We start from the raw sequence: 26843 nt of genomic DNA, 5'->3' as shown, positions 1-26843 counted from the left end.
AAGAAATAGAGGGATTATGTTAGCATGTGCAAGCAGCTGAGTTTTAGTTTAATTTGGGCCTCATACTTAGCACACACATCTGGACTGAAGTGCCTGTTCCTGACCTGTACTGTTCTATGTAACAAAGGAACCCTGATTAGATTTTAGTGGAACTGATTCAAAGCCTCCATTGATCTCCCTGTCAGGCTGAGACATGCGAAGTAAAACCATTGGAAATCTCAAACCAGGATAGCAAGACAAGATCCTTGCTTCTGGCCAAGCACGGCCAAGATGTGCTGAATTGCCTGCTGCGGTTTGATAAAATTTTCTGTGATCCTTGAAATCTTCCACTGTGATCTCAGGATTAACATCCATTCTCTAGAGGGCTGAATCACTCCCAAACTCTCCCACAGAGATCCGTAAAGGATAGTTGAGTGTCTGTGGGATCAATGATTGTGGAAACGTGTCATGCTGGAGAACATACCCCAGCATCCGCCTTCTGCATTAGGATCCTCTTTCCTCATTAGAATTTCTCTGTTATTCCATACAATATACAGGTTGCTGATGGTCTTTTCCTTTTTGAAGGACATTTCTTCTATGAAGGAGATTCAATTGAGAAAACGGCCCCAGTCTTTAAAGGGAGGTAAGAAGGATTCAAAGGATATAGTGAAGCAGGCAAGACAGGAGATACTTGGATTTGTCGCAACTGGTGCTGTTCAGGTCAACTCCACAGTAGTGTCTGTTATGCTGGCAGCCTAGGAATAGGTTGGGATGTGGACAGGAACGTTAGCACCCTCCTCCCAGTGGGTGTGCTGGGGAAGAGTGGAGGTAGAACAGTTTCTTGATGCTCCTAAGGTGAGAACTCCAGCCTGATCTCAATTCAACAACATAGAATCATTGAAGTCAAGGCCCAAGGAGGCCATTTGGCACACGGAATCTCTACCAACTCATAGAAGAGTAGCCCCACGAGTCCCACTATCCTTCCCTTTCTCCGTAGCCCTGCAAATTCTTGAACTAGGTGACAATTGGCCGGACCGTGGGGACCAAGGTCAACGTGGGGTGATCCAAATAATGAGGCATTTGATAACAGGCCCAGCATCTGTTGGGCTTCAGCCATCATTGTCCAAAAACCAATCTTCTCCACCACACATACTTCCTGGTTCCCCATAAATGGTGGCATGATGTCACCCAATTCCATTTTCTCTTGTCAAGGACGTGAGACTGACCTTGGGATTTCAGGACATTGCCAATGAAAACACTTGGCCTACACATGCTGATCAATAATCCATTCAAATTACCTCACATATCATTGTACAAGGAGAACTTTGGCCTCTGATGCAGTGATAATTAATCAGTTACTTTGATTTTCCTGACATTTTAGTTTTTATTTAAAAAGTAACATTTTAAGTGACAGTTTACAATCCTTTTTTGTTGTATGAGAGGAGCAGTTGACCTCCTGGCAAACTGGAATGAAAGAATCTTGAGCAAAGCCTAGGGAATTTCCACAGTTGTACAAAATCAAATTGAATTTCACTCTTGGTCATTCTCTCTTTTATCTTCATTTTATTCTGTTTCACTCATTATGTACAGATTGGGGTGGTTGCTGGGGGAAAAAGGTTCCTGTTTAGTGACAAATGAATAGTTAATAATAGATCGGTACCATTTCCCACTCTCCCTGGTCTTCAGGATCAACTCCTTCTCCTTTTAAATCATGCTTCCACTTGACTTCAGCCACGTTTCTCATGGAAAATGTTGGAGTCTCTGATATTCACAATGATTTTTTTAAAAATTGTGAGCTGCTGATAAGGTCATCGGACCATAGGTGCAAGAGTTCATCACCTGCCCCATTCCTAATTAAAGACACCCAACTCATAATGACAACTTAGTTGACGAAAGATTGCTTCCATTATAGTTTGCTGGTCAGAGGCACAGGAATATATTTGGTCAAGTGGGGAAGCAAGACTGCCCAGGTGAACTCAGTCTTATGACATCCTGTAAGGTAAAACATCATGAGATGGGAATGTGTAAGGAGTTACCCTGTACAGGGCTGTAACAAGATGTGAATGCATCCTTGTACTTACAAGATAAGAGAGACATTGATGGATTGAGAGGCAGGAAGCTAGCAGGGAAAGGATAGCAACAGTTTTAGTCATTGGACAAGTAATGATATGATGATGTTCTAAGCACGTATCCAAGGGTATAAAAAATCACCATTTTTCTGATAACGGCAGAATGCATTCTCCGACTAACATGGTTAGTCGCAAGTGTTACAATCCGGTAATAAAGAACAAAGAACCCTGATTTCGACTCAGTCTGGTGTTTGTCTCACTCATTCATGAACAAAGCAGACCTAACAATCCACAAAGCTTAATGTCTAGATGGAAGTACTCACCCAATATTACTGGTATTATTCGTTGCAGGGATATTCATAAAGTATCACTATATGCAGATGATTTATTGTTATATATTTCCAATCCTGAAAATTCTATTCCTGCAGTTTTATCTTTATTAGCCCAATTTAGTAATTTTTCGGGATATAAACTGAACTTAAATAAAAGTGAATTATTCCCTTTTAATGGATGGGTTCCTATTTATGATAGTTTACCTTTTAAAATAGCTAGAGACCATTTTATATATTTAGGGATTAAGATTACTAAAAAACATAAAGATTTGTTTAGGACTAATTTTTTCCCTCTATTGGACCTGATCGGCAGTTTACTTACCAATTGGTCCCCATTATCCCTATCCATGATAGGCCGAATTAATGCTATTAAGATGATGATCTTACCTAAATTTTTATATATATTCCAAGCTATACCTATTTTTGTTCCTAAATCTTTTTTTGATAAGGTCGATTCTAAATTGTCCTCGTATATCTGGCAAAACAAGAATCCTAGATTGGGGAAAAAATATTTACAGAAATCTAAACTAGAGGGAGGGTTGGCATTACCCAACTTTAGAATTTATTACTGGGAAATTAATATTAGTTACTTAAGGTATTGGTTGAATTATTCAGAATTATCTCTAAATCCCCATTGGGTAAATTTAGAAATTAAACCGATACAAAATTTTTCAATTAGCTCTATTTTGGGAGCTGCTCTCCCTTTTACTCTTACTAAATTATATAAACAAATTGATAATCCAATGGCTAAACATACACTACGTATATGGTTTCAATTCCGGAGATTTTTTGGCCTAAGTCATTTTATCTTGGAAACTCCTATTGTACTAAATTTCCTTTTTCATCCCTCTCTAATTGATCAAGCTTATTTACTCTGGAAAGTTAAAGGTATAACATGCTTTTCGGATTTATTCTTGGATAACTCTTTCATGTCATTAGAACAATTATCCATGAAATATGATTTACCTCGATCTCATTTCTTTCGATATTTGCAGATTAGGAGTTTCTTAGTTTCGACTTTACCCTCTTTTCCCAATCGGGAGACTACGACTGTTTTAGAGGATATACTATATTCAAAATTCCCTCCAAAAGGTGTGATATCTAAATTATATAATATAATTACAAAAATAAATTCTGGGACTTTTGAAAAGTTTAAAAATGATTGGGAAAGAGAACTCAACCTTCATATTTCTAATGAAAATTGGAATAAAATTCTGCGACTGGTAAACTCTTCTTCTCTATGTGCAAAACATTCACTAATACAGTTTAAAGTTATTCATAGAGCTCATATGTCTAAAGATAAACTCCATCACTTTTATTCTCATATCGATCCTATATGTGATAAATGTCAATTGGAAATAGCTTCCCTTACACATATGTTTTGGTCCTGTCCCTCTTTACAGAATTATTGGAAGGAAATTTTTTCCATTATATCTACTGTTTTGAATATTGATTTACAACCACATCCCATTACTGCAATTTTTGGATTACCTATGATAAATTTGACTTATTTATCTCTTCCTGCGGATCGTATGATTGCTTTTCTTACACTAATGGCTAGAAGATCTATACTATTGAATTGGAAAGAGGTTAATCCTCCCACTGTTTTCCAATGGTTTACCCAAACTATACTATGTTTAAATTTAGAGAAAATTAGAAACTCTGTCTATGAATCCCCTTCTAAGTTTGAGTTAACCTGGCGACCATTTATTCAATATTTTCATTTGTGGTGAGTTGATCTGGCTCTGTTTTCTTTCTATGATTATGTATGATAATTGGGCTGTAAGATGAGATCGGAGTGATCGGCGTGGTTTAGCTATATCGGTAGGTTTTTTTTTTAAGTTTTCTTTAATTCAGATTTGTTTTTTCTTCTTTTTTGGGGTTTTTTTTTGTTTCTCTTTTTTCATATATTGTTATTAATTATATCTTTTTTTTTAGAGATAGTTCACACCTTAAACTGATCTAAAATTTTTTTTAATGATATATTTTTATTCTGTAATATTATTGTTTAATATCTCTGTATTAATTCATTACTTACTATGTATTTTTTATATCTCTTTGAACTGTATGTGTTTATAAATTATAATAATAATAAAAAGATTGAAAAAGAAAAGAAAGGAAGTACTGCAGCAGCAGAGAGACTCACAGGCTTTAATGAGAATCAAAATTCAGGCAGTTTCATTGGAAATTACAGTTCTGCCACACTGGCTTTGTGCCAACTCTACACCCCCTCTAGTCTTAGAACAAACCGATGTGAAATATCATTCCTTGCTCTCAAGAGTTCAGTCTATTCTATAGATATATCCATTAGCACAGCATATGTAGATCTACTTAACCTGCGAGAGGAAAGTTGCAAAATCAACTGGCAGAGAGGCAAGATTATTTCCTGTACTTAGCCAAGAACATAAGTAATGATTTCATATTGGATTTCACAACAATTCAGGTGAAAGTCACCGACTTGAAAGATTAACTGCATTGGCAACATTTTCTGTCCTTATTTTTGATTTCTGCCCTCCACTATCTCTTGTTTTTTTTGTGTTATTAGCCAAAAATAGGGGTAGGCAACCTTTATTTAAAACTCATATTCTATCTTCAGTATTCCCTATGCCATAAGGGATTGCTTAAAGTGGTATGTGAGTAGGAAGGGAAGGTTGAGAACCACTGCCCCCAATTGTTACTGAAATATTCTGATTGAAAAAAATTGTCATTGGCCCATTTCTTTTGGAGTTATGAAACCATGCACATAACGAGTCAATTAGGTACGATTAAAACAGTGGTTTTCAAACTTTTTCTTTCCACCCACATACCACCTTAAGCAATCCCTTACTAATCACAGAGCACTTAGGGAATACTTAAAGTGGAATGTAAGTTTTATTTTAAAAAATGTTGCCCATCCCACTATGCAGTATAGGAAGAACAAAAAAGGGGAAAATTTTACAGAAGAAAAACATAAAATACTGAATATACATATTATTATTTTCAAGTAATAATCATTGTGGTTGCCTCTCTTAAGCAATGTACTCAAAATTACATAAACGAGGCTTAAGGCATTACATGCCCCAACATTCCTTGCTCCCTTTGGAATGCAATGCTATAAAACTTTAATGTTTCAGTCCTTTCAAGAATTTACTGATAACAGAGAATCTTTACATTTAGTTCTGTATTTTCGGTTCATCAAACACAAAGATAATTTCAAAGCAGATCATGTTCTTCAGTAATCTGCATCACTGCCTACACTACCTGTAGCAGATAAACCAAGTCGCCCTGGCATCAAGTTGAAGTATGTCAAACGATCCCAGGATTGTCATACTAGATTTAGTAGCGTTCATAAGAAACTCAATGAACTTAAAAATAGTAACTGGATTCATCTCCATCTCTGGAGCATCGAAAATTGTAAAATGAACAAGATTAATTCCTCCACAAGATTTTGTACTTCATTAAGAGGTAATTGTCCTCATCATTTCACTCCACCATCTCTCTCCCTTCATAGTCGTATTTCATAGAAACCAAAATCTCCAGCAAACTGTCTGTTCTTTCTTATGATAGCAACATTAGTGTTTTTTGGACCTTTCAGCTGCTCCTGTCAGTAAAGACCTACAGGGGTATCACAGGCCCCAGGCTGAGGAACACCTTTTCCCCAGTGTAGTGAGAACATTGAAAGAGCAAAGGAACTGCTCCCGCTAACCATCCAAGAATTCCATATTCATAAAACAATATTTATTTCTTTGCATATATGAATACTTGTCCTGCATATGTACTGTTTGTCTGTAAGTGTCTTCTGTCTGGTTGTACATCTGCGTGATTTGCACCGAGGCCCGGAGAACAATGATTTGTCAGGTTGCACTTGTACAATCACATGACAATAAATTTGACTTGACTTGGAATATCTGTCAATTCTTTATCCAAAATTGCTGCCATTTCTTCTTTGTCACAGTTCACTAGTCACTATTCCTGATGTATGAACTTCAAAACATTGGAGAACATTTGACATCTTGTTCTTAACATAGCATAACAGGTACACATATTCTGATTTCTGTGAGGACCTTCATTTTGTTGGCCAATCTGGCCACTGTAAAGAGATGAGAGACTTGCTAATAGGTTGTGACAAATGACAAATATTGGACAAGGGTAAAACTCTGAAATTAATCTGTACACTCCTTCATCAATTCAAGTGTAAAAATGAGGTTGGGACGAGTTACAAAAGCAATCATCTGCTGGACTACCAACAGGCAAGGAAGGACTCCATTTATATAATCCCTTTCAATATATATTAATACTCCAAAGAGTTTGTTATGTTATGTAAAACTACAAGCATGCCTGGTACAAGCTCTTTCTGTGACTTTTAGTGTGTTTTTTTACATTATATTGTTCTTGATTCTGAACATGGTAGGAACATAGAAATAGTCCACTCAGTTTAACTATATCCTAACCCCATTTGGCTGGGTTTGTTCTACAGACTTTGACATTATTGCTTTTAATCAATCATAAAATGCTGGAAACACTTGGTCAAAGGAAAATAAAAGTGACTATTTCAGGTTAAGTAATCATCCTCAGAAATGCTGCTAACCTCTGATCTTTAGTTATCTTGGCTTCAATAGTATTTGGGTTACTGAAGCAGGTCAGAGAAAGAAAGATTCAGTTTTGTAATTATCTCAGTATTCCTGGAACCATGTGAGTGCTCACTCCAAAGTCCAACTACATACAAGTGTAACTGACATTCATGGCTCATTTGTTCAAATTAACAATCTCAAATATTGATCACTTCTCCTGTTAATATGATCAAAGTCTGTCCAGAATGTTTGTCTGATGCCAGAGTTACAAAACTGACTCCATCAACTCAAAATGTCAATGTGAAGCTGTGGGGGTGGGGGTCGTTCAACATTAAAGAGCTCACTAATGTGGGTGAACCCATTGTGTAATGTCAACAGGAGTGTTTAACTGATACCTTAGACAAAAATGGGAAAATTACTTTGATTTTACTGGTTTAACCTGTAGACAGAGATTAAAGCCTAGTCTAAATCTAAAGTATGGTCCCAGTGGCTTATGCAGTTTAATGCTATCAATTTACCTCTGGCCATACATATTTGTTCCACCTACAACCTGCCAAGTTTCTGTCTGAGCTGCATTCTGCAGAATATTAGGTTCAAACCTTTAGAAGAAATTAATGATCAGCACAGAAGCCCTTAAAGTCTTCAAATGTTTTGGTTTATTCAGGGAACTATGACAAAAACTGTTGAAGTCATCTTCAGCTATTACTGTTTCCTCAAGATTTTACCAATCTGCTGGGCCAGATTAAGGCCAACTGATGCCCTAAGAACAGCCCAACAATAGTTTCCCCCTCGACCCTTCCATTGTCTAACTGACAAGACATCAAGAGTCAATAAGTGCTGAATGTGAAACAATAAATTCAAAATTCAGGTTTCTTCCAGGCCAGACCCCACAACTATATTAAATATAACCTGGAGATAGATAGATCTAGATAGATAGATATGTTTTTAAAAAATTTATTGTGGGGGCCCATTTTTGGGGGGCCCCTTTTCGTGGGGCCCGGGTTCAGCTGCACCATGGTAAATCCGGCACGAAAAAAAAACTCTGTGGTGACCCACTTCCCTGGGTGCCCTAAGCACATGCTTATTTTGCTTAATGGTTAATCCAGGAATGGGCTAATGTAACAGTCAACCAGGAAAATTTCAGGCTGAAGAATTTTGAATGAGTTGGCCTGGCAACTCCACGAAGGAAATGTCTGAATGAGGTACTTTGATGAAAGTTATGTCACCCCTCACAAAACTGGTTAAAGTTTAAGAACTATGCAAAGGCATGTGGAGTGAAAGAAAAAAAATTCACAGAAGCATTGAGGATTCTATAAAAAATACTGCATGACAAAGTCAAACTTCAAAGTTCCAATTTATTATCAGGCTAAGTACATGACATCACATTCAACCACAAGACTCTTTTTCCTGCAAGCATGGCAGAATTTCTAATTATCGGAAACTGGATTCAAGAAGAAAGAAATGTTGTTCAAGAGTCCAATAGTTGAAGATTAGCAGCTATTCCTATACCTGGTAATACGAGTCACCTCTCAGTCACGGTGAGATACAAAACTCATACATGAATGCACAATTCAAATCTTTCTTTTTAAAATATTTTAATTGATTTTAATAAAGAACTTACACAAATAATATAATTTGATAAAATGATAAGGATAGTTCACAAAATTAATAAAACATTATTTATCAAAGACATACATAAGTTGTAAATCAGATCCATGATTCTTATTCCATACTATATGTTTTTTATATGAGCTAATAACAAAAAATATTAAAAAAAAGAAAAAATAATAAAAAGGAGAAAACTCAAACCTCCGCCTAACAGCATTGCGAGGTGCTATATATGATTAGTAATAAAATAAAAATGAAGGTAGAAAAAAATGTGAAAATGGAAAAGATATGAGTCAGACATTTAATTACATTGAAGTGAAATTATAAAGTAAGAAAGTGAGTCATAAATGACCATAATATCTGGAATCCTATATCTGAATTATTAACTGAATAATTAATCTTTTCCATATTCAAACAGGACGATGTAATGTAACCACTGATCATGAGTAGGCGGGGCAGCAACCTTCCATTTAAGTAAAATCACACGCCTCGCCAAGAGAGAGGTAAAAGGAATGGCACAACTCTGAACCAGAGATAAAGAAGAATCATTCCCCCTGTTGTGCCAAAGAGGGCCACCAAAGGTGTTAAATCTATATTAACAGTTTTTGAAAAAGTATAGAAACTTTTCTCCAGTTTTTTTTCTAAACTAGAGAATAGCAGTTCAAACCTAAACACAGAAGAGTCAAGGTTATTCATTTTCTACAGGGTAGTTCATAAATCAAAGCACTTCCAATTTTTTTATTTTCGATATAATTTATGTCTTTGAAGAAATAGCTGACTAATATCTGTTTAGTCATGAGACTGAAGGTTGTAAAGATAATAATGATCAATTTCAAAGTTTTCTGTTTTGGCTGCAACAGACAGATATAATGTAGAGCTTACTCTCCGAGTTAAGTTTCTCTGCCTGGATGAAACAAACATTTTGTAGTTCCGCCCATGCCAAATGGGCAGACAGAACTTTGCATTCAAGACTGTTTCTTTTGTGCTTCCACAGTTGGAGAAGGGGATCGGACTGTTTAAACATGGGAGGAAAATTCACCTAGCTCCATCGGTTTCTGCAACACTTCATTTGTGGGGACAGTCCTGGTGCAAAATCTCACATGGACCTGATTAAATATAATGCAACTGCTGCTGCTCCAGCTTCGGTCTGGACCAGGGAACGGGTTCCAGGCTCTTCTTCCAAGTATCATCCATCATAAAGCAATCATCATTCAGCCACCATGTTATTTGGCACACCATTTCACCGATATAACTTTGTTTTCCTGACGCATGATATTAGATATCAACAATTACATCAAAGCAAAAAACAAATGCACACACACATTTTGTACGTGTATATACTGAATATATAGCACTGTTGCAAAAAGAGCAAATTCTCTGCACATAACAAGTAATGGCTGGATCACCTTTTTCGCCCACTGATTCTACAGAGGACTAAATGTTGATCACCAAGTGCTGGGATGTGTACTGCCTCCATGTCCACCTGAGAGGAAAGCCGGCATATCAACTTAACATATCTTCCTCAGACAGTGCTACATTCCCAAAGTTCTTTGTGCCTTTTAACTTGCAAGTTGAAGATTGTACCTTCACAGTCTGCTGGGCTAGGCTTTTAAAGGTGTTGCTGATGTAGAGCGAGAGCAATCAGAGTTAAAACCATTGGACTTGTGGAGATTACAAACTGCCCGAGAATCAAACCTTGTCCCTGAAGGAGTGTCTCATTCCTTGAATGGAAGCTTATTTGCAGTGCAGCACTTCACGAACTTGGATGCAAGTTATACATTTCTACAGTGTTAGTTCAGCAGTCTACAAGGGTTTTGATTGTCAACTTGAACTTGTTCACCATCCCTGACCTCATGGGTTTTGTCTGCATCCCTTTATGGAACTAGAGAGGAACAATGGGCTTTCCAGGATGGTGTATACTATACTGGCTAGAGGAGTCTCCAAGGACAAATGCTTGTGGAATCTGGAGCAGGCAATGAGCAGCTTGGAAAGGCAGGCCTATGTTTATGGGTAAGTAAGCATATTTTCTTGGTATATTAAGAATACTGCTTCACACAGTGGACTACATCAAAATAACTCAGCTGAAGTCATTTATAGCAGGGATCGTTGAATTATTACCTGCCATGGAGGTGGGCTGAAGCTCAAGGCTTTTGTGCATTCTGACGAATTGCCTCAGCTTGATAACATGCTAAGCTGCTGCTCAACAGTCAGAGGTGATCTGATCCATCATAATGACAGGTAGTAATGGCCAGTTCAGATACAGCCAGAAAGAAAGAGCGAGTTACCAGAAGGTGAAGAATTTGATATCAAATTCTGAAGGCTGCAATGCCTGCACTCTGCAGAAGCTCAATTTGATCTTAACAGCTCCTTAAATGCAACATTACATCACTTTCTCACCGTTCAGAAACATTCCCTCTGTTCCACAGATGGTTCCCTACATTCATGTGACCTAGACCCACTTTGTTCATTTTTTTCCCAGCATTTTCCTTTATTTCAGAGTTGGAGCTTTTTTTTCTTTGCTCTACCTATCCCCAATTGGCATTGAACCCCCAGCCACAAATTCCCAGACCCCATTCACATGCCCTTGCTTACTGACCACCCCTCCTCAAATCAACCATATGACAAATCCTGCCAACCAGATATTGTACCCTCCGATGCAAATCCCACGATGCACCTATTGCTCCCAACCCATCCCCCATCAGTGCTCGGCAGTTGACCAATGCCTGAAGCAATCCTTGACTGGACCTATTTACCTCATAGCCTAATTCTCCAAGACAAACACACTCTTGTCTTCCTTTCCCCCAACACGCAACCCTTCGACATGTCTCAGACCTTAACCTCACTGAAGTACGTAAAGGAAAAACCTTTCTGAGATGATTGCTAATTCAGTAGAGCCCAGATCTCAGCAATCACTGAATTTCCTTGCAATGGCCTGAAAACAAAACCTTCATTGGCCAATTGTTCAACAGCTGCTGTCACTCACTGAGTTTGGAGCATTGCATGTATAGACCAAACAAGAAGAATGGGAAAGGCTTGGCCAGAGTATCTCAGCACTATAAGTAACTTGTTGTACTCCAAGAGAAAACCTTGAGGAAAACAATGGAGAACTACAAATGAAGAGAGGGCTGGGATTGATTATTGGTTTTCTGTTTCAGAATATAGTCAAAAGGGATTAAATAACAAGCATCAAAATTTGAACAAGCCTTACTGAGAATGCAATTGTAAGACATCTTGCAGACATGCCTTTAAAAAAAACCCCAAAAATCAGATAACCAGAGATTATTTAGTCATCGGCATTCTTGTCTCCCTGCTAATTATTGTTGTTTGTCTCTTATCCTCATAACCCTTGAATTTCAGCCAATAAAATGGAAGAAAGACTAAAAAGTCAAAGAAACTTGAAAGCTGTAAACCCCACACATTTACAGGTTGGGCTGGTTGTGGTATTGGGGTACACACCTTAATTTAGCCCCTTTAAAGAGTCATCCTCGCATCCCAAGTCCTAATGTTTCAAACAAATCAGAATGCATCTAAAGCTGGGCTAGATTCAGACAAGTCATGCAAGCACCATTCATCACCAATTCACTTTGACCAAGCTGTACAATGAAAGCCCCTCATTCCCCAACACACAGCTCTTAAATTGTTTCATGCATGTACTGAACAGCCAATGAACTTTCTTCTGCAATATCCAGCACTGGTAGTTGGGGTTATAGCCTCTGCTATAAATATTCTTTCCTAGCTAGAGAGAAAGCAAACTTACATATAATAGTTTAGATGTGATCCCATCAGGACTCTGTATAATTGTACTAAAATCTGCAAATGCTGTAGTTGTAGTAAATATACTGACAATAACCACACCAGCAATGTGAGTATAAGACAGCTTTAATAAACTAATATGTACACAAGGAGGTCTTGTCTCTCTGCAAGATGAACCTGGAAGGCTAGATTGTAGCTCTGGACAGCTTTATAGACAAGGTCACTGGGATGACCCCTGGTGACCTAGTGGTGTAATTACATCTTTGGCACAGAGAAATGCTGGAGGAACTTGGCCGGTCTCCAGTGTCCATAGAGGGTAAAGATACATCATTGGCATTTTAGGAATCCTTCTTCAAGGAAGAAGAAAAGAACAGGAAGGCATCAGAATAAACATTGGACTGGCTGGGGGAGGAGTCCAGGCCAACAAAAGGTGATGATAAGAGGAGGTGTGAAAATTGATTTTGACCAGAGCGAGCAGAGCTGGAGGAAAAGTGACAGAGGGAAGAGAAGGTGGGGGTCTTTAAATGGAAACCAGAGAAGTCCACATTAAAGTCATCTAGTTGATGGGTGCTCAGACTGAAGACAAGGTGTTGTTCTTCCAATTTTCAGGTGGTCTCAGACTGCCAAAGCATGAAACCATGGGCAGACATGTAAGTAAGGAAATGGGACAGGGAATTGAAATGGGTGGCCACTGAGAAATCCAAGCTATTGCCAGATAGAGCAGAGGCACTAAATAAAGTGATATCCCAGTCTGCGTCCAGTCTCTCTGGTGTAGAGTAGACAACAATGGGATGTAGTAGATAACCCTTTATGCTGTGAGACCAGCTGAGTTACTCCAGCGTTTGTGTGTTTTTACTAAGATACCTTTACTCTTCTACTTAAATCTTCTTGTCACCAACAACCAACATTTACCTTCTGCACATCAATGTTCCATTATTCATGTACGAGGACACAGAGGTCCTTCTAAAGATCTTTCAACCTCTCAGCCTTTCTAATTTTTCTTCATAGGTGGATGTTCTCCACATTATATTCCATCTACCTTGTCCTCACCTTTTCTGTTGATTCCTCTTCAAAACCCTGAGGATGTAGTTCCTCTGATCCTGGGGATTTATGGCTTTTTACCCCTCGTGTTTCTCCAGTCCCATTGTATATGCTAATGCCAATTTCTTACAGCTCCCCACCCACTTCAGCTCTCCTATCCTCTATTGTTTCCAAAAGACTTTCTGTAACATCTTCTATGAAGACGGACACAAAATATTTGTTGAATTTCTCTGCTACTTCCTCATTTCCAAAAGTAATTTCTCCTTTCCTGGTCTATAAGATGCAGGAATCATTTTATGTTTTTTACAAAAAGCAATAAGTCTGTTTTATGTTTCTTTCAGAATTACTTTCATATTTTATTTCCTTTTCCTGATCAAATTCTAATTTTGAAATGCTCCAAATCCTCAGGCTGGCTGGTCATTTTGGCAACATTTTGATCTAATGCTGCATTTTAACTTATTTTATTAGCCATTGCCACTTGTTTCTTTTTTAGTGCTTTAAAGGAATATATATTTGTTGAAAATTGTGAACCATTATTTATCTTTTTCTTTCTTCTTTGGCTTGGCTTCACGGACGAAGATTTATGGAGGGGGTAAAAAGTCCACGTCAGCTGCAGGCTCGTTTGTGGCTGACAAGTCCGATGCGGGACAGGCAGACACGATTGCAGCGGTTGCAAGGGAAAATTGGTTGGTTGGGGTTGGGTGTTGGGTTTTTCCTCCTTTGCCTTTTGTTCGTGAGGTGCCCACCTCACCATTATTTATATCATTAACCATATTCTCTCTAATGCAGGGTCTGAATTTCAGGCTTCAGTTCATTACTCACACATACTCCAAGTTGTCCATTGGCTCCCATTTACATAGTTGCAGACATCAACTGCGCTATCACACCTGTCCAAATTTAAGTTATTTATTTAAATCTTTAAACATGATGTTACATACAAAGTGTATACATGACAGAAATTGCACCCAGTGGGCACTGCACACTGTCTCAGGAGAACCGTACAAATGGCTTCATAAGTTGTGTAAAATGCGGTGGACCTATTCACGAATTATCATCTTTGTTTAAATTATCTGAGCAGGAACAAAGGATCTGCAACATGCTACATTAACACCAACCTGCATTAAAAACGCCAATTGCATGTATTATTTGGATGGAGCACAAAAAAGATTTATTATGATAGCCTTAGCTGTAGCAAAAAATGTATTATGTCAACCTGGAAATCAGAAGAGATCCTGAGAGTACATCAATGGTACATAGAAATGAATAAATGTATTCCACTGGAAAAAATAACATATAATTTAAGAAATAACATCACAATATTCAAACAAATTTGGGAACCGTACATGGAACACAACAGACCTCAGACCTCCACCACCTAAAATGACAGAATGAGAAGAAGACGAATTGAACTGACCCAGTGTGTAAAAGTAGATGACACAATTTTCTTGTTTATTTTCGTTGTGTGATGACATTGTTTAATGTATCGTATATGTTGAACGTTGAGTGGGTGGGAAGGAAAGAGGGAAGGGAGGGGGGAAAAGGGGAGCAAATGACACTGTGTATATTCAAGAGGGAAAGGTTTATGTGTATTTTGGTCAATATGGTTCATAGTGTGAAAAATTTTTAAAAATTTAAAAAAGAAAGTCTATATGGAATGCTGCCATCAGAGAGCAGCAGCAATCATCAAGGATCCACACCACAAAACTCGTACCACCAGGTTCAGGAAGACTTACTACCCTCCACTGTCAGACTCTGAAGCCACAAACTCAATCAGAGACTCATTTAATTACTTTTACTTTGTACATTATATATTTCTGAATATTGCACATTATGTTTACTTTTTAAAATTTTCTCCCTTTCGTATACGTGTCTTTTTCTTGAGTACATTTTACAGTTACTTATGGTTTTTAGATTGCAATGCTGGGAAAATTGCGTAAAAAATTAACATAATTACTGCCTGTGCGGTCACTCACACTGGGCTCCTTTTTAGACTTCAAGTATGTGGGTGCAACAGTCCCAGTGATTGGACATGCAGTAAAGTGGATGACCGTCAACAAATTTTTCTGTTATGATCTAGACAGAAGGCTTCTTCCAAAAAGTTGTAGGGGTCCTGCAGGATAAATCGTGGTGCAGGAACGGTCTCAAAATTCCTGCAAATTCCTTTTTAGACTTCCCATCTAAAAACCATAACTGATAACTAGAAATTCTGCCTATCCTCCAGGAAAAAGAACCGCTTGTGACGTCATTATGCACTCTGGCAATAAATCTGAATCTGACCTAGGTAGATCTGACAATTCAAAATTATTTTCTCACTGGGCATTAGCTGGTGAAAACTACCACATAATTTTAAATTGTAGTGTTTTTCAACATATTCCGCATTATCATTCGGCATTATATCTTGATTTAAACAAATAAAAATAAAAATTAATTATTTTATTTAAACACTATTTGTTTTGCAAAAAATAATTTTTCAGAGGGAAGAAGGTGTGGTTTGAAGAGTATGCTGGAACTGATAAGCTCTCAATGACAGGTGTTTATGCTGTCCAGTACATGGAATTTTCAATTTGTCACACTCCTACGAAGAGAAAATTTACATCATCTTTGATACATGCTCCTAACACTATATCCACGAGTTGCTTGGAGGAACTAATGGTTTCAATAACTGTGGTGATACACCTCTAGCCTGTTGATCAGTCTTTAAGTTTTGTGTTTGCTTTTCTGTATGACGGCGCACCACAATTTATTCCACTGCAGTTAGCTGTAGCTCCGAGTGACTGACCACGAGGGGCCGGATATGGCTTATATCCCGGCAGATGATTGGCAGCCAGCTGGGTGTGGTCTGTCCTCCACTGCTTTTCCTGGAGGTACGCAGGTCGCCCCCTGCAGTAGGCTAGTGGTGTATCACCACAATAACCCTGAATTATACAAGCACACAATCACAAATGGGTAAACCATTTTCGATTGGTTGGAGTGAGAAGTGAACACTCATTCATAATAAACCCACAGTACTCATTGGAAATAGTAATTGGCAGGTCCAAATTAATCCCAACTTTCATGAGGAATGACAGTCCAAAAATGAAACACACCTTCACAACCAACAATTTTTGCACAAACTGATCCCTTTCAGGTATCAACATCATTTGCATAGAGGGAGAGCTCATCAGTTACTGGATGTGACATTGTGTGGTGCGGAAACGATTCTTTTATTTAAACCAGAATTACACAAACACTGAAATTGGAAAGAATGTTGACTATTAGTCATGAAAAGAGCGAGAAGTTTTGTCTTTATCAGCAGCTGGACAGTAAGCTAGTGGATTGAGATCCAGATGCTCTGAGCATTATCTTATGCACTTTGGCCTCAATGTTCTGTTGGTCTTGATAGGATGATCTCAAAAGTTGCCAGGAGGTATTGTAGATTAGTGCGATTTGCCAGCTGACAGAAATATTTAGACTTCCACAATGTATCTAAAAAATGCTTTTTGTACACAAGATAGGAGAAATGAAGACAGGCCTTATTGTTGGAATATGAATGAACCATGAAAGTTTTGCACAGCAACAAAAAGGAAGTATTTAGAAACGCAGACCTGTTAAGAATACAGGGAAGGCCATTGAACACAGAAATGAGGAATAATTTTTTTGTTAACCAGAGAGTTGTGGATCTGTGGAATGCATTGCCACAGAGGGTGTTGGGGACAGATTCGCTGGATAGATTTAAGAGAGTTGGATAAAGCTCTTGTGGGCAGGGTTATGGAGATAAGGCTGGGATTAGTTCTTGAAAGAGAAAGATTGGCCATGATCCAATAAATGGCGGTGCTGGTTCGACAGGCCAATTGGCCTACTCCAGCACCTATTGTCTATTGTGCTATTAAGGGAGAGGCAGATGGATAATTCCATGTCACAAATTCATGTTCACTTGCTCAAGAGTGACCACAAAAACAGTCAGAAAACAAAGGTCCACAGGGAGAGTAACCTGTATGACACAAAGGTCTCAAGATACTTGGTCAATGGGTTTGAATAGAGTACTATAGCTGATGTACAGTTCGACAGCTGTTGGTTTCAGGAGACAACCCCATTCTTTTTTCTTAAGAGATACAACCCATACGCAATAGATCTCAGGGCATAAGTTTTGAAAAGTAACATGCTTTTACAGTGTAATGTTTTCAGATTTGTTGTCAGAGTACAAACATGACATCACATACAACCCTGAGATTCTTTATCTTTATTCTTTATGGGTGAGGCAGAATTACCACTTATTGGTCGTGCAAACAAAAATCTGTAAACAATGTACGCATGTAAACAAATCAAAAAATGTAAACAAACTGACTGTGCAATAGAGAGCATAAAAATAATAAAGTGCAAAAGTAAGAGTCCTTAAATGAGTCCCTGATTGAGTGTGTTGTTGAGGAGTCTGATGGTGGAGGGTAGCAGCAGTTCCTGAACCTGGTGGTGCAAGTCCTGTGGCACCTAGACCTCTTTCCTGATAGTAGCAGCGAGAACATGCGCTGTGTGCTGGTAGGTGTGGATTCTTGATGGTTGCTGCTGCTCTCTGAGGGCAGTGTTCCCTGCAGATGTTCTTGATGGTGATGGAGGGTTTTCTCTGTGATGTCCTGGGCTGTGTCCACTACCTTTTGCAGGGCTTTATGCTCCAGGGTATTGATGTCCCCATACCAGACCGTAAGGCAGCCGGTCAGCACACTTTCCCCCACACATCTTAAGAAATTTCCCATGGTTTCCAATGTCATACCAACCGTCTGAGAAAGTAGAGGTGCTGATGTGCTTTCTTCAAGATGCCATTAATGTGTTGGGTCCAGGAAAGATCATCCAAGATAGTGACTGCCAAAAACTTAAATTTGATCACCCAATGATAACTGGATAAGCCAACAATCGACTCTCTGGTTTTGATGACACTGAGTGCAAGGTTGCTAATGGTGTTACAGTCACTGGAAACGGTCAGTCCTGCAGCAGTTTAGGAACAGCCATTATCCATGTCTGTAGTATGATAAAGCACCAAACCACTCCAGACTGTCTGGCAGCAGAGACCTCCCAGACAAATCTTTCAACTTTCAAACAATGCTTCTTCTCCTTTTGTAGAAGCTCTCAGTTCTTAACTGTTCAGGGGATTATATCTTCCTCCAGGTTCAGATCAGGAGTAAAACAACGCCATCTTTAGTGAATGGATATTCAGCCTCACAAATCTATGGCCATGTTGAGACTGTGGTCAGGGTCAGAATCATACATGCAATTTATGATTCTGACCTCGAGCAGTCTCAAAATTGTCATCGAGTTGTGGCATGAATCAATCAACTTTGAGCATGACAGAATCTCAAGACTATTCAGTTAATTGATCAAAACATGACCACATTGACAGGTCAGTGTTCCGGGCCTCCTGACGCCCCATCTCATGTCACCTCCAGGTCATTTCCATCCTACTAGCACAGCAGCATTCTATTTCATGTGTTCCCAAGAGCAAATACAAGGAAAAGGCGAGATCAGATTCATTACAAGAAAAAGGCGAGATCAGATTCCAAGTCACATCAATCTCACAATATCATAGCAGTTTTGAATTGTTGCATAGAAATTCAAATGCAAAGCAATGCTTGAAAATTAATTTTATCCAGAATTAAACTTGACAATGAGTATTTTCAGATCAGTTTGCATCACTCCCTGAATCTTTCAATGCTCTTTCCATCACAATTCACCCTGTGCCTGAGGGTCAAGAAGAAGTTTGGAGCCAGGAAGGTGCAAGACTGTCATGTAAATCAATGCAGCTGATTACAGCTAAAGTACACAGTGTCCCAAAAAACATTCCTGAGGTATAGAACCTCTATACTGTAATGATGTGAATGGAATATTTTTGATTACTGTTTTTTTTAAAAAAAAATTTATTTTTCACACTATGAACCATACTGACCAAAATACACACAGACATTTCCCTCTTGAATATACACAGTGTCATTTCCTCCCCTTTTCCCCCCTCCCTTCCCTCCCTCCCTCACCCCCCCTCCCCACTCACTCAACGTTCAACCTATATGATACATTAAACAATGTCGTCACACAATGAAAATAAACAAGAAATTAGTGTCTTCCATTTTTACATATTGGGTCAGTTCACCTTGTCTTCTTCTCCTTCTGTCATTTTAGGCGGTGGAGGTCCGCGGTAGGACTTCTCTATTGTGTTCCATGTACAGTTCCCAAATTTGTTCAAATACTGTGATGTTATTTCTTAAATTATATGTTATTTTTTTCCAATGGAATACATTTATTCATTTCTTTGTACCATTGGTGTATTCTCAGGCTACCTTCTAATTTCCAGGTTGACATAATGCATTTTTTGCTACAGGTAAGGTTATCATAATAAATCTTTTTTGTGCTCCATCCAAATCGAGTCCAAGTTCTTTACTTCTTATATTACTTAGAAGAAAGATCTCTGGATTTTTTGGTATGTTGCTTTTTGTGATTTTATTTAATACCTGATTTAGATCTTCCCAAAACTTTTCCACTTTCTCACATGCCCAAATTGCATGTACTGTTGTTCCCATTTCCTTCTTACAGCAAAAACATCTGATATTTAACTTTTGGGGCGTGATGTATAGCCTGTGTAATCAATTATATTGTATCATGCGTAACCTTGTGCTTATTGTATTTCTCATAGTTCCGGAGCATAGCTTTTCCCATGTTTCATTCTTTATCTTTATATTTAGATCTTGTTCCCATTTTTGTTTGGGTTTACAGTTTGTTTCCTCGTTCTCTTTCTCTTGCAGTTTGATGTACATATTTGTTATAAATCTTTTTATTATCATTGTGTCTGTAATCACATATTCAAAATTTCTTCCTTCTGGTAACCTCAGACTGCTTCCCAATTTGTCCTTCAAGTAGGTTTTCAGTTGGTGGTATGCAAACATTGTACTGTGAGTTATACCATATTTGTGCTTCATTTGTTCAAAAGATAATAATTTATTTCCCGAAAAACAATTTTCTATTCTTTTGATCCTTTTTCTCTCCCATTCTCTAAAGGAAAGGTTATCTATTGTGAAAGGGATTAGTTGATTTTTTCAATATCATTAATTTGATATTACTTTAACTCAAACACTAATCTGAATGTCTCTGGGACAGAAATTTCCTTTGAATTTTTAACCATTCTAGAATGGAACAAATTTTATATTTATTCCTTATACTACGATCACGTGCAGAAATCTTGCTTTGTGGAATTATCTGTTCCAACAGCATTTCTATTCATAAAAAGTAGGATTTGATTCAAGTCTCACTTCTTCAAAATAAAATCATTTAAATTCCTGATTGTTTGAAAAAAAGAGTTCAGTTTGTAAGTGTCTTTTTTAAATCAAGATGCATTGAGTCATAATCATCTTTGATCCTTTTTGACCAAACCTATGACAGTACGCCACTGTTCACTAAAAAACAATTCTGTGTCTTTAACTGTTACACTTGTTCACATTTAATGGGACAAGTGTACAGAGGGTTCGTAGCTTCACATTCCTGGAAGTCCACAGAGCAAGGACCTCTTCTGCAACCAGACCTTGGGGCAACTATGAAGAAGTCACACCAACACCAACACTTCCCAAGAACCCTGAGGAGATTTGGTATAGAACCATAGAAAATAGGTACAGGAGTAAGCCATTCAGCCTTTTGGGTCATTGCGAATTTTAAAGATTCTGGGATAATATATATAAAAAAAAGAATATGAGAACTTTAATCAACATTTTGACTAGGCAAACTAAAGTTATGATTTTATTCAGATCAGGTGGCTGTGACTGGTGGACTGTAAAGATGTGGTACTTGGTTGTCATCTTGCATAGTTCCATGAATTCCATGGATACTGATTTCAGGGCAACACTCTCAACATTATCTTTGTACTTTGTACAATTCCCTGACAGTCCACATTTCTCATTGTATCAAGTGTAATATACTAGAATGATACCAGGAATGAAAGGATTAGCATATGAGGGATGATTATCGGCTCTTGGACCGTTGGAATACAGAAGGATGAGGGGGATCTCAGAGACATTTCAAGTGCTGAAAGGCTTTAGCAGAGTAGATGTGGCAAGGTTGTTTCCCATGATAGTGGAGTTTATGACAAGAAAAGGCAACTTCAGGATAAAAAGACTGTCAACTTAAAACAGAGATGTGGAACTATTTCTTTTGCCAGGTGGTTGCGAATGTGGAACTTGTGGCCACAGGTGGTTGTGGAAGCGAGATTGTTTAGTGTACTTAAGGCAGAGATTGACAGGTATTTGATTAGTCTGGGCATCAAGGGTTACAGAGAGTGGGGCTGAGTGGGAGGATGGATCAGCTCATGATAAAATGGTGGAGCAGACTCGATGGAATGCAATTGACAACTCAAATGCTATTCTGGGTTAATAATTAGGAAAACTTTTGCAACACCAGCTGTAGGCTAAAATTAATTGCTTTCCTGAGAAATTGTTGCTGCAATGATTTTAACAGACATTTGTAAATGCAGAAGATTTGGATAGAATCTTGTCTTACTTCACTGGCCTTTAAGACTCCAAACAATGGAAAGAGGAAAGCAGGAACCATTGCTGCCGCACCAAGTGGGACTGCCTCGGACACCCAGTACACTGCAGTGACTATCAGGACATAGGCACATTGAGCTTCCGGCTGCAAAACAAAAGGAGACAATGCGTAGCACATTAGCTGGAATATTGGCAGGAGTAATGCAGTCTGAAGATTTGAGTGCCGTCAAGGCAGACTATGAGTGGTTGATAAACCTATAACCACCGCAAAAGAATTGGCACATTGCCAAAGCAATCACAGCAACTGCACACTGTGCCCAGGGAATCAAGATATAACCACAACAAGTACAGAATGGACCCAGAATATCTTACAGATACCAGTTCATGCACACTCTTCCCCAAACCTCCAATATGGAACTGTGCCTCAGCAATCCAATGTATAACCATAGCAACTGCCTACCTCATGGAGCAATCCAACAACCAGTGAAAACTCTGCCTTGGCAATCCAACCGATAACCATAGCAACCATACTCAGTTCCTGGAAAACCCAAGATTTAACAAGAGCACAGCACAGTGTGCCAGGGTAACCCAATGCACAATCCATTCCAAGGCCATCCAACACATCGCTATAGTAACTTTGAACTGTGGCTGGACAATCCAGCAAAGGACCACAAATGCACAGAGTCCCAGCAGTCCAATGTATAATCACAGCAACTTTACATAGCACCTAGGGAATCCTCCATACAACCACAGCAAGTGTTTAGGTAATTCTCAAATAGTGTTGATTATTTTACCTGGAGTTACATATCTATTTATTCCTTCACAGAACCTCACTGATTTTAAAAAATTCAATTTTATCTTGAAGCTGGATAGTCACAAAAGTTAAGTGGATTGAAAAGTATCTGTCACTGCTTTGTTCACTCACTTCATCTTCCATGCACACAGTTTCCTTCTTTGCAAATTTGGATTATGCTTGGTTACACACAATCCTAATCAATGAAAAAAGTTAAAAGAATTTAGTCAAACTCTGTGAATTATTGGCAGAAGGCTATCTTCATGGAGCCACTAAATGTTCCAAAGCCAATTTATGTTCCCAGTATCCAAACCTCCATTAATTGGAGCATTGTGGATCTACTTTCTCATGTTGGCTGAGGAACACAGGCTGGAGTGGAGGTGAATTTTACTTTAAAAATTCTTCATTACAAAAGTGTTCTTATGCCATACTTGCTTCAGGAATAAGGTTGAGAATTCAATGAGGAAGGATTTTGTTTGGGTAGTTGTGACGTTTCAATAAAGTTGATGTTGTTGCTAAACTTTATCAGAAATTTGTGAGCACGTATACGCATGCATGTGCCTGCAAGTTCCACAAATTTTGAGGAGGCAGTCTTTTGAATAACAGAGCCGCACATTGCCCCTTCACTAGCTCTCTGCACTATTTGACCTAGTAAATTGATATAAAAAGGGCAGCACATTTACCAAAGCAGTTCGCACAATACCAAAGAAAGCACCAGCGACCCAGGTTCAAATACAACACTGCCTGTAACAAGTTTGTACCTTCTCCCTGTCTCTCCATGGGTTTCCAGCAGGTGCTCCAGTTTCCTCCTACCCTTTAAAAGTGTATGGGGTTGTAGTTTTGGGGAGGGGGGGTTGTATATTGGGGGGGCATACTCTCATCCTTCAAAATCATATGGGGTTGTAGACTGGGTGTAATTGGGCGGCACAGGCTTGTGGGCGAAAAGAGTCTGTTACCGCGCTGTGTGTCTAAATTTGAATTTTAAATAAAGAAATTACTCATTGAGAATCAGTTGCATGCAGCCAATTATAAAAGGTAAGGATAATGTTAACATTCTCCAGGGGATTAATCATATCAGTGTTTCTGGTTCTGCTCAACCTATTGGTTTATTCTTTGCCATTTCTGACAAACTGTAGGACAAGGTATTTCAAGAGAAAGAAAGGCAATCAATCATTGATCTCCGATGGTTAAATCTCCTGGAGTGAGTATCACTGGAGTGTAGAGAGTGGGACAATCCCAGGCTGGGCGAAGCAGCATCATTTTCCAAAGCAGTAGAGAGAGGAAGGGAGCATTGTATCAGTTCCCAGGCCCAAGGAAAGAAAACAGTTAGTGATGGTTCAAATGACTACAGCTCCTCTGATGGGCCAGTGTAAAAACAGTTCACCTAGAGGTCAAGCAAAATAAAGTGTGCTTAGAAACGTGTAAATGCATTTGTACATTTGCTTAATTCAGAAAAAAGTCATGAATGCTAATTCCTTGGAACTCACGACTCTTTAGCAGGATTTTCAAATGCCCTACCATTGTTTCTCCAATATAACTTTCATCAAATGAAGGAACAGTGGCACAATACCTGGCCTGCATTCACACTCCACCATAAAAACAGCCTACACTCAACACTCGGCCTCATTTACACTTCACCTAGACTTGTACAGATCCCCATCCAGCCTAGACAGGGACAATGTCACCATTTTGTCACCCAACCAGGGTATATTCAAGCACCTCCTAAACACAAATTAGGCTTTTCACCCTTCCTGTTCTTGTCTCACAATCTCCCCCACCCACACACAAACGCACATATACACCCTCTCCCCCACCCCTTAAACTAACATACCAATACCACCTAGACTGTATAAAACCTTCACAGTTTACCTGGACACCCTGCTAGGTCTAAACCCATACATCTGCCACCTTCTTCCCCCCCCCCTCCCCCCTTTAGACTCCCACACCCAACCACTCTCCAGATTGTCTATTAAAGTTCATTGTCATCCAACTGTACATATACAATCTGACAAAACTGAGTTTCTCAGGACCAGGTTGCACAAATGTACATACTTAATATACAATGCATAATAATCATATAAAGATACAGGGTACAATTAAAAAAATATTTAAATACTTTAGGATTATTTACTCAGTTACAGGATACCGTTCACTAGTCTCACAGCCTGGTAGTTTTGATTTTGATGCTCCTGTAACTCCTTCTTGATGGATTAAAGGCCATGTGCTGGATGGAAAGGGTCTTCTGTAATTCTTTGGACCTTATTTAATTAACACCCAGTAAATGTCATCAGTAGAAGTGATCTTCTCAGCTGTTTTGATGATCCTCTGTATTGGCTTCGAGTCCGAAGATTTGCATCTACCATTCCACGCAGGAATGCATCTAGACAGGACACTTTTAATTGTGCTCCTGTAAAATGTTGTCAGGATGGGGGCCGGTAGCCTTACCCTCTTCAACCTCCTTTGAAAGCTTAAGTGCTGATGCACCTTCTTACTAATGGTGGTGTGGGTCTTTGCATTTCTTCTGTACTCACCGAGAAACTTTGTGGTCTCCATGAGGGAACAGGAAACATAATCACCCCAAATTCATTGCTCTCCTTCTTGGACACCAGAGTACTCACCGACTCTGCCTTGACATACATATTCACTGTCAGCCCCCTGTCCCTCACTACTTACTCAGCCACCCATACTCACCTCAACTCTCATGCTACCTGATCACCTCCCCAGACTCAATCACTGTCCTCACAAGCACTGCCTACACTTAGCTACTCCCTCCTGAATGGATTCCTAGACAGACTTCTCCCCTGCAACCCTCACTCTGCCTAAACTCAGAACCCTTCCTCCTACCGTCTAAGCCCAGACCTCCACTCTTACCTCTACCAATCCCACCCCACCTAAACTCATACACTCCCCACCCAAATTAGCAGATCCTTACACACCTGAAGGTCTCAAACTGGTAGATACCAGTGGGCAGATTGTTCCAGTACAATTGTCCTTCAGCACAAGCCAGTGATTCAGCAAAATAAAAAGGAGAGGTGTTCCTGATCAAAATGAATACATATCAAATGCATTTTTATCTAATGAGCTCTCCCAAATAACAGGCTGCAACTATATTTTCTGCGTTAGATGGTGGGAGGCAGCAAAACAGCAGGGAAGCTGCTGAACAGAGTTTGAAGCACAGAATGGTTAAACAAAAGTTTGTTCATCAAAGGGGATGTAAAATGATGCAAGATTGGAAGTCCAAGGTAATTTCTGGTTGGAATATGATTATACAAATCAAGAGGCCTAATGGCCTTGTGAAATCTTCAGTTTCTCATCAAGTCTGTTTACACCAAGGATCAAATACAAGAGTGACCTGATGAATTGGCAAGATGGTGTAGAGAATACAGCACATGTCACAGAATGTGACAGTGAAGGGAATCCTGGGCAAAGAGAGGTGGGATCACCAATTGCACCAACACACCGTGAAGGAGAGACACAATCACCTGTAGATGCACAGCCAGAGGAGGAGGGTGTAAACCTCAGGAAATGAAATTTGCTGCTTCAAAACCTGGAGTGGAAATTTGACAGCCTAACTTTCTTATTCGCACACTGAAACAACACATATTTTGTTTGTAATAAAGATGAATAATTAATGACAAAACAGCTGCCAAAAGACAGAGGAGCCTGAAGACGAGCACTCAGCGGCACAAGGACAGCTCCTTCCCCTCTGCCATCAGATTCCTGAATGATCAATGAACCACAGACACTGCCATACTTCGGCTTTTACTTTTCTTATACTATTTTTATTTACTTTAGAAGATGGTTGATATAAAATGTGATGCCACAAAACAACAAATTTCATGACACGTTCATAACAAATTCTGAAACAATGAAACAAAATGATGTAAACTGCTATCAGGCTCTTGAACATTCTCTTATTACCCCAATACTTAACCATATCACTACCCCAGGAGCACCAAAGATCTATTGAAGCAGCACAACTTTGGCACTACTGCAACTGTAAAGATTTATAGAATTCTTTTATATCTTTTTTTTCTCTTGCAGCACATTGTGTTAATTCAATTTATACTCATCACTCCCCTCTGTGGATAAAGTGGAGGTGCATCATAGAACTCTTAAAGGGGGTACATCATCTTATCCACCCTGGCTTCGTGGGAAGTCAAAATCCCTGTCTAAAGGTATCACACCTCAGAGAAGCAATGCACCTGGATGCCATACTTTGTCTCGGC

General features: G+C 38.9%; 1 protein-coding gene across 1 annotated transcript in view; it reads right to left on the bottom strand.

The window, feature by feature from the left end:
* Positions 1-25253, bottom strand: part of LOC138745233 (solute carrier family 13 member 4-like) — a 59421-nt gene extending 34168 nt beyond the window's left edge. The window contains exons 1-3 of the mRNA XM_069902296.1: positions 25146-25253; positions 22282-22359; positions 21835-22002 (exon numbers count right to left, since the gene is read on the bottom strand). Coding sequence (XP_069758397.1) covers positions 21835-22002; positions 22282-22359; positions 25146-25253 — 354 coding nt within the window. The remainder of the gene's footprint in view (positions 1-21834; positions 22003-22281; positions 22360-25145) is intronic.
* Positions 25254-26843: the final 1590 nt, after the last annotated feature.

Source organism: Narcine bancroftii, chromosome 11, assembly GCF_036971445.1.
Source record: "Narcine bancroftii isolate sNarBan1 chromosome 11, sNarBan1.hap1, whole genome shotgun sequence".
In the NCBI taxonomy this organism is placed as follows: Eukaryota; Metazoa; Chordata; class Chondrichthyes; order Torpediniformes; family Narcinidae; genus Narcine; species Narcine bancroftii.
Note: the sequence above shows the minus strand (reverse complement) of the source record. Positions and strands in the feature narration are given on the sequence as shown.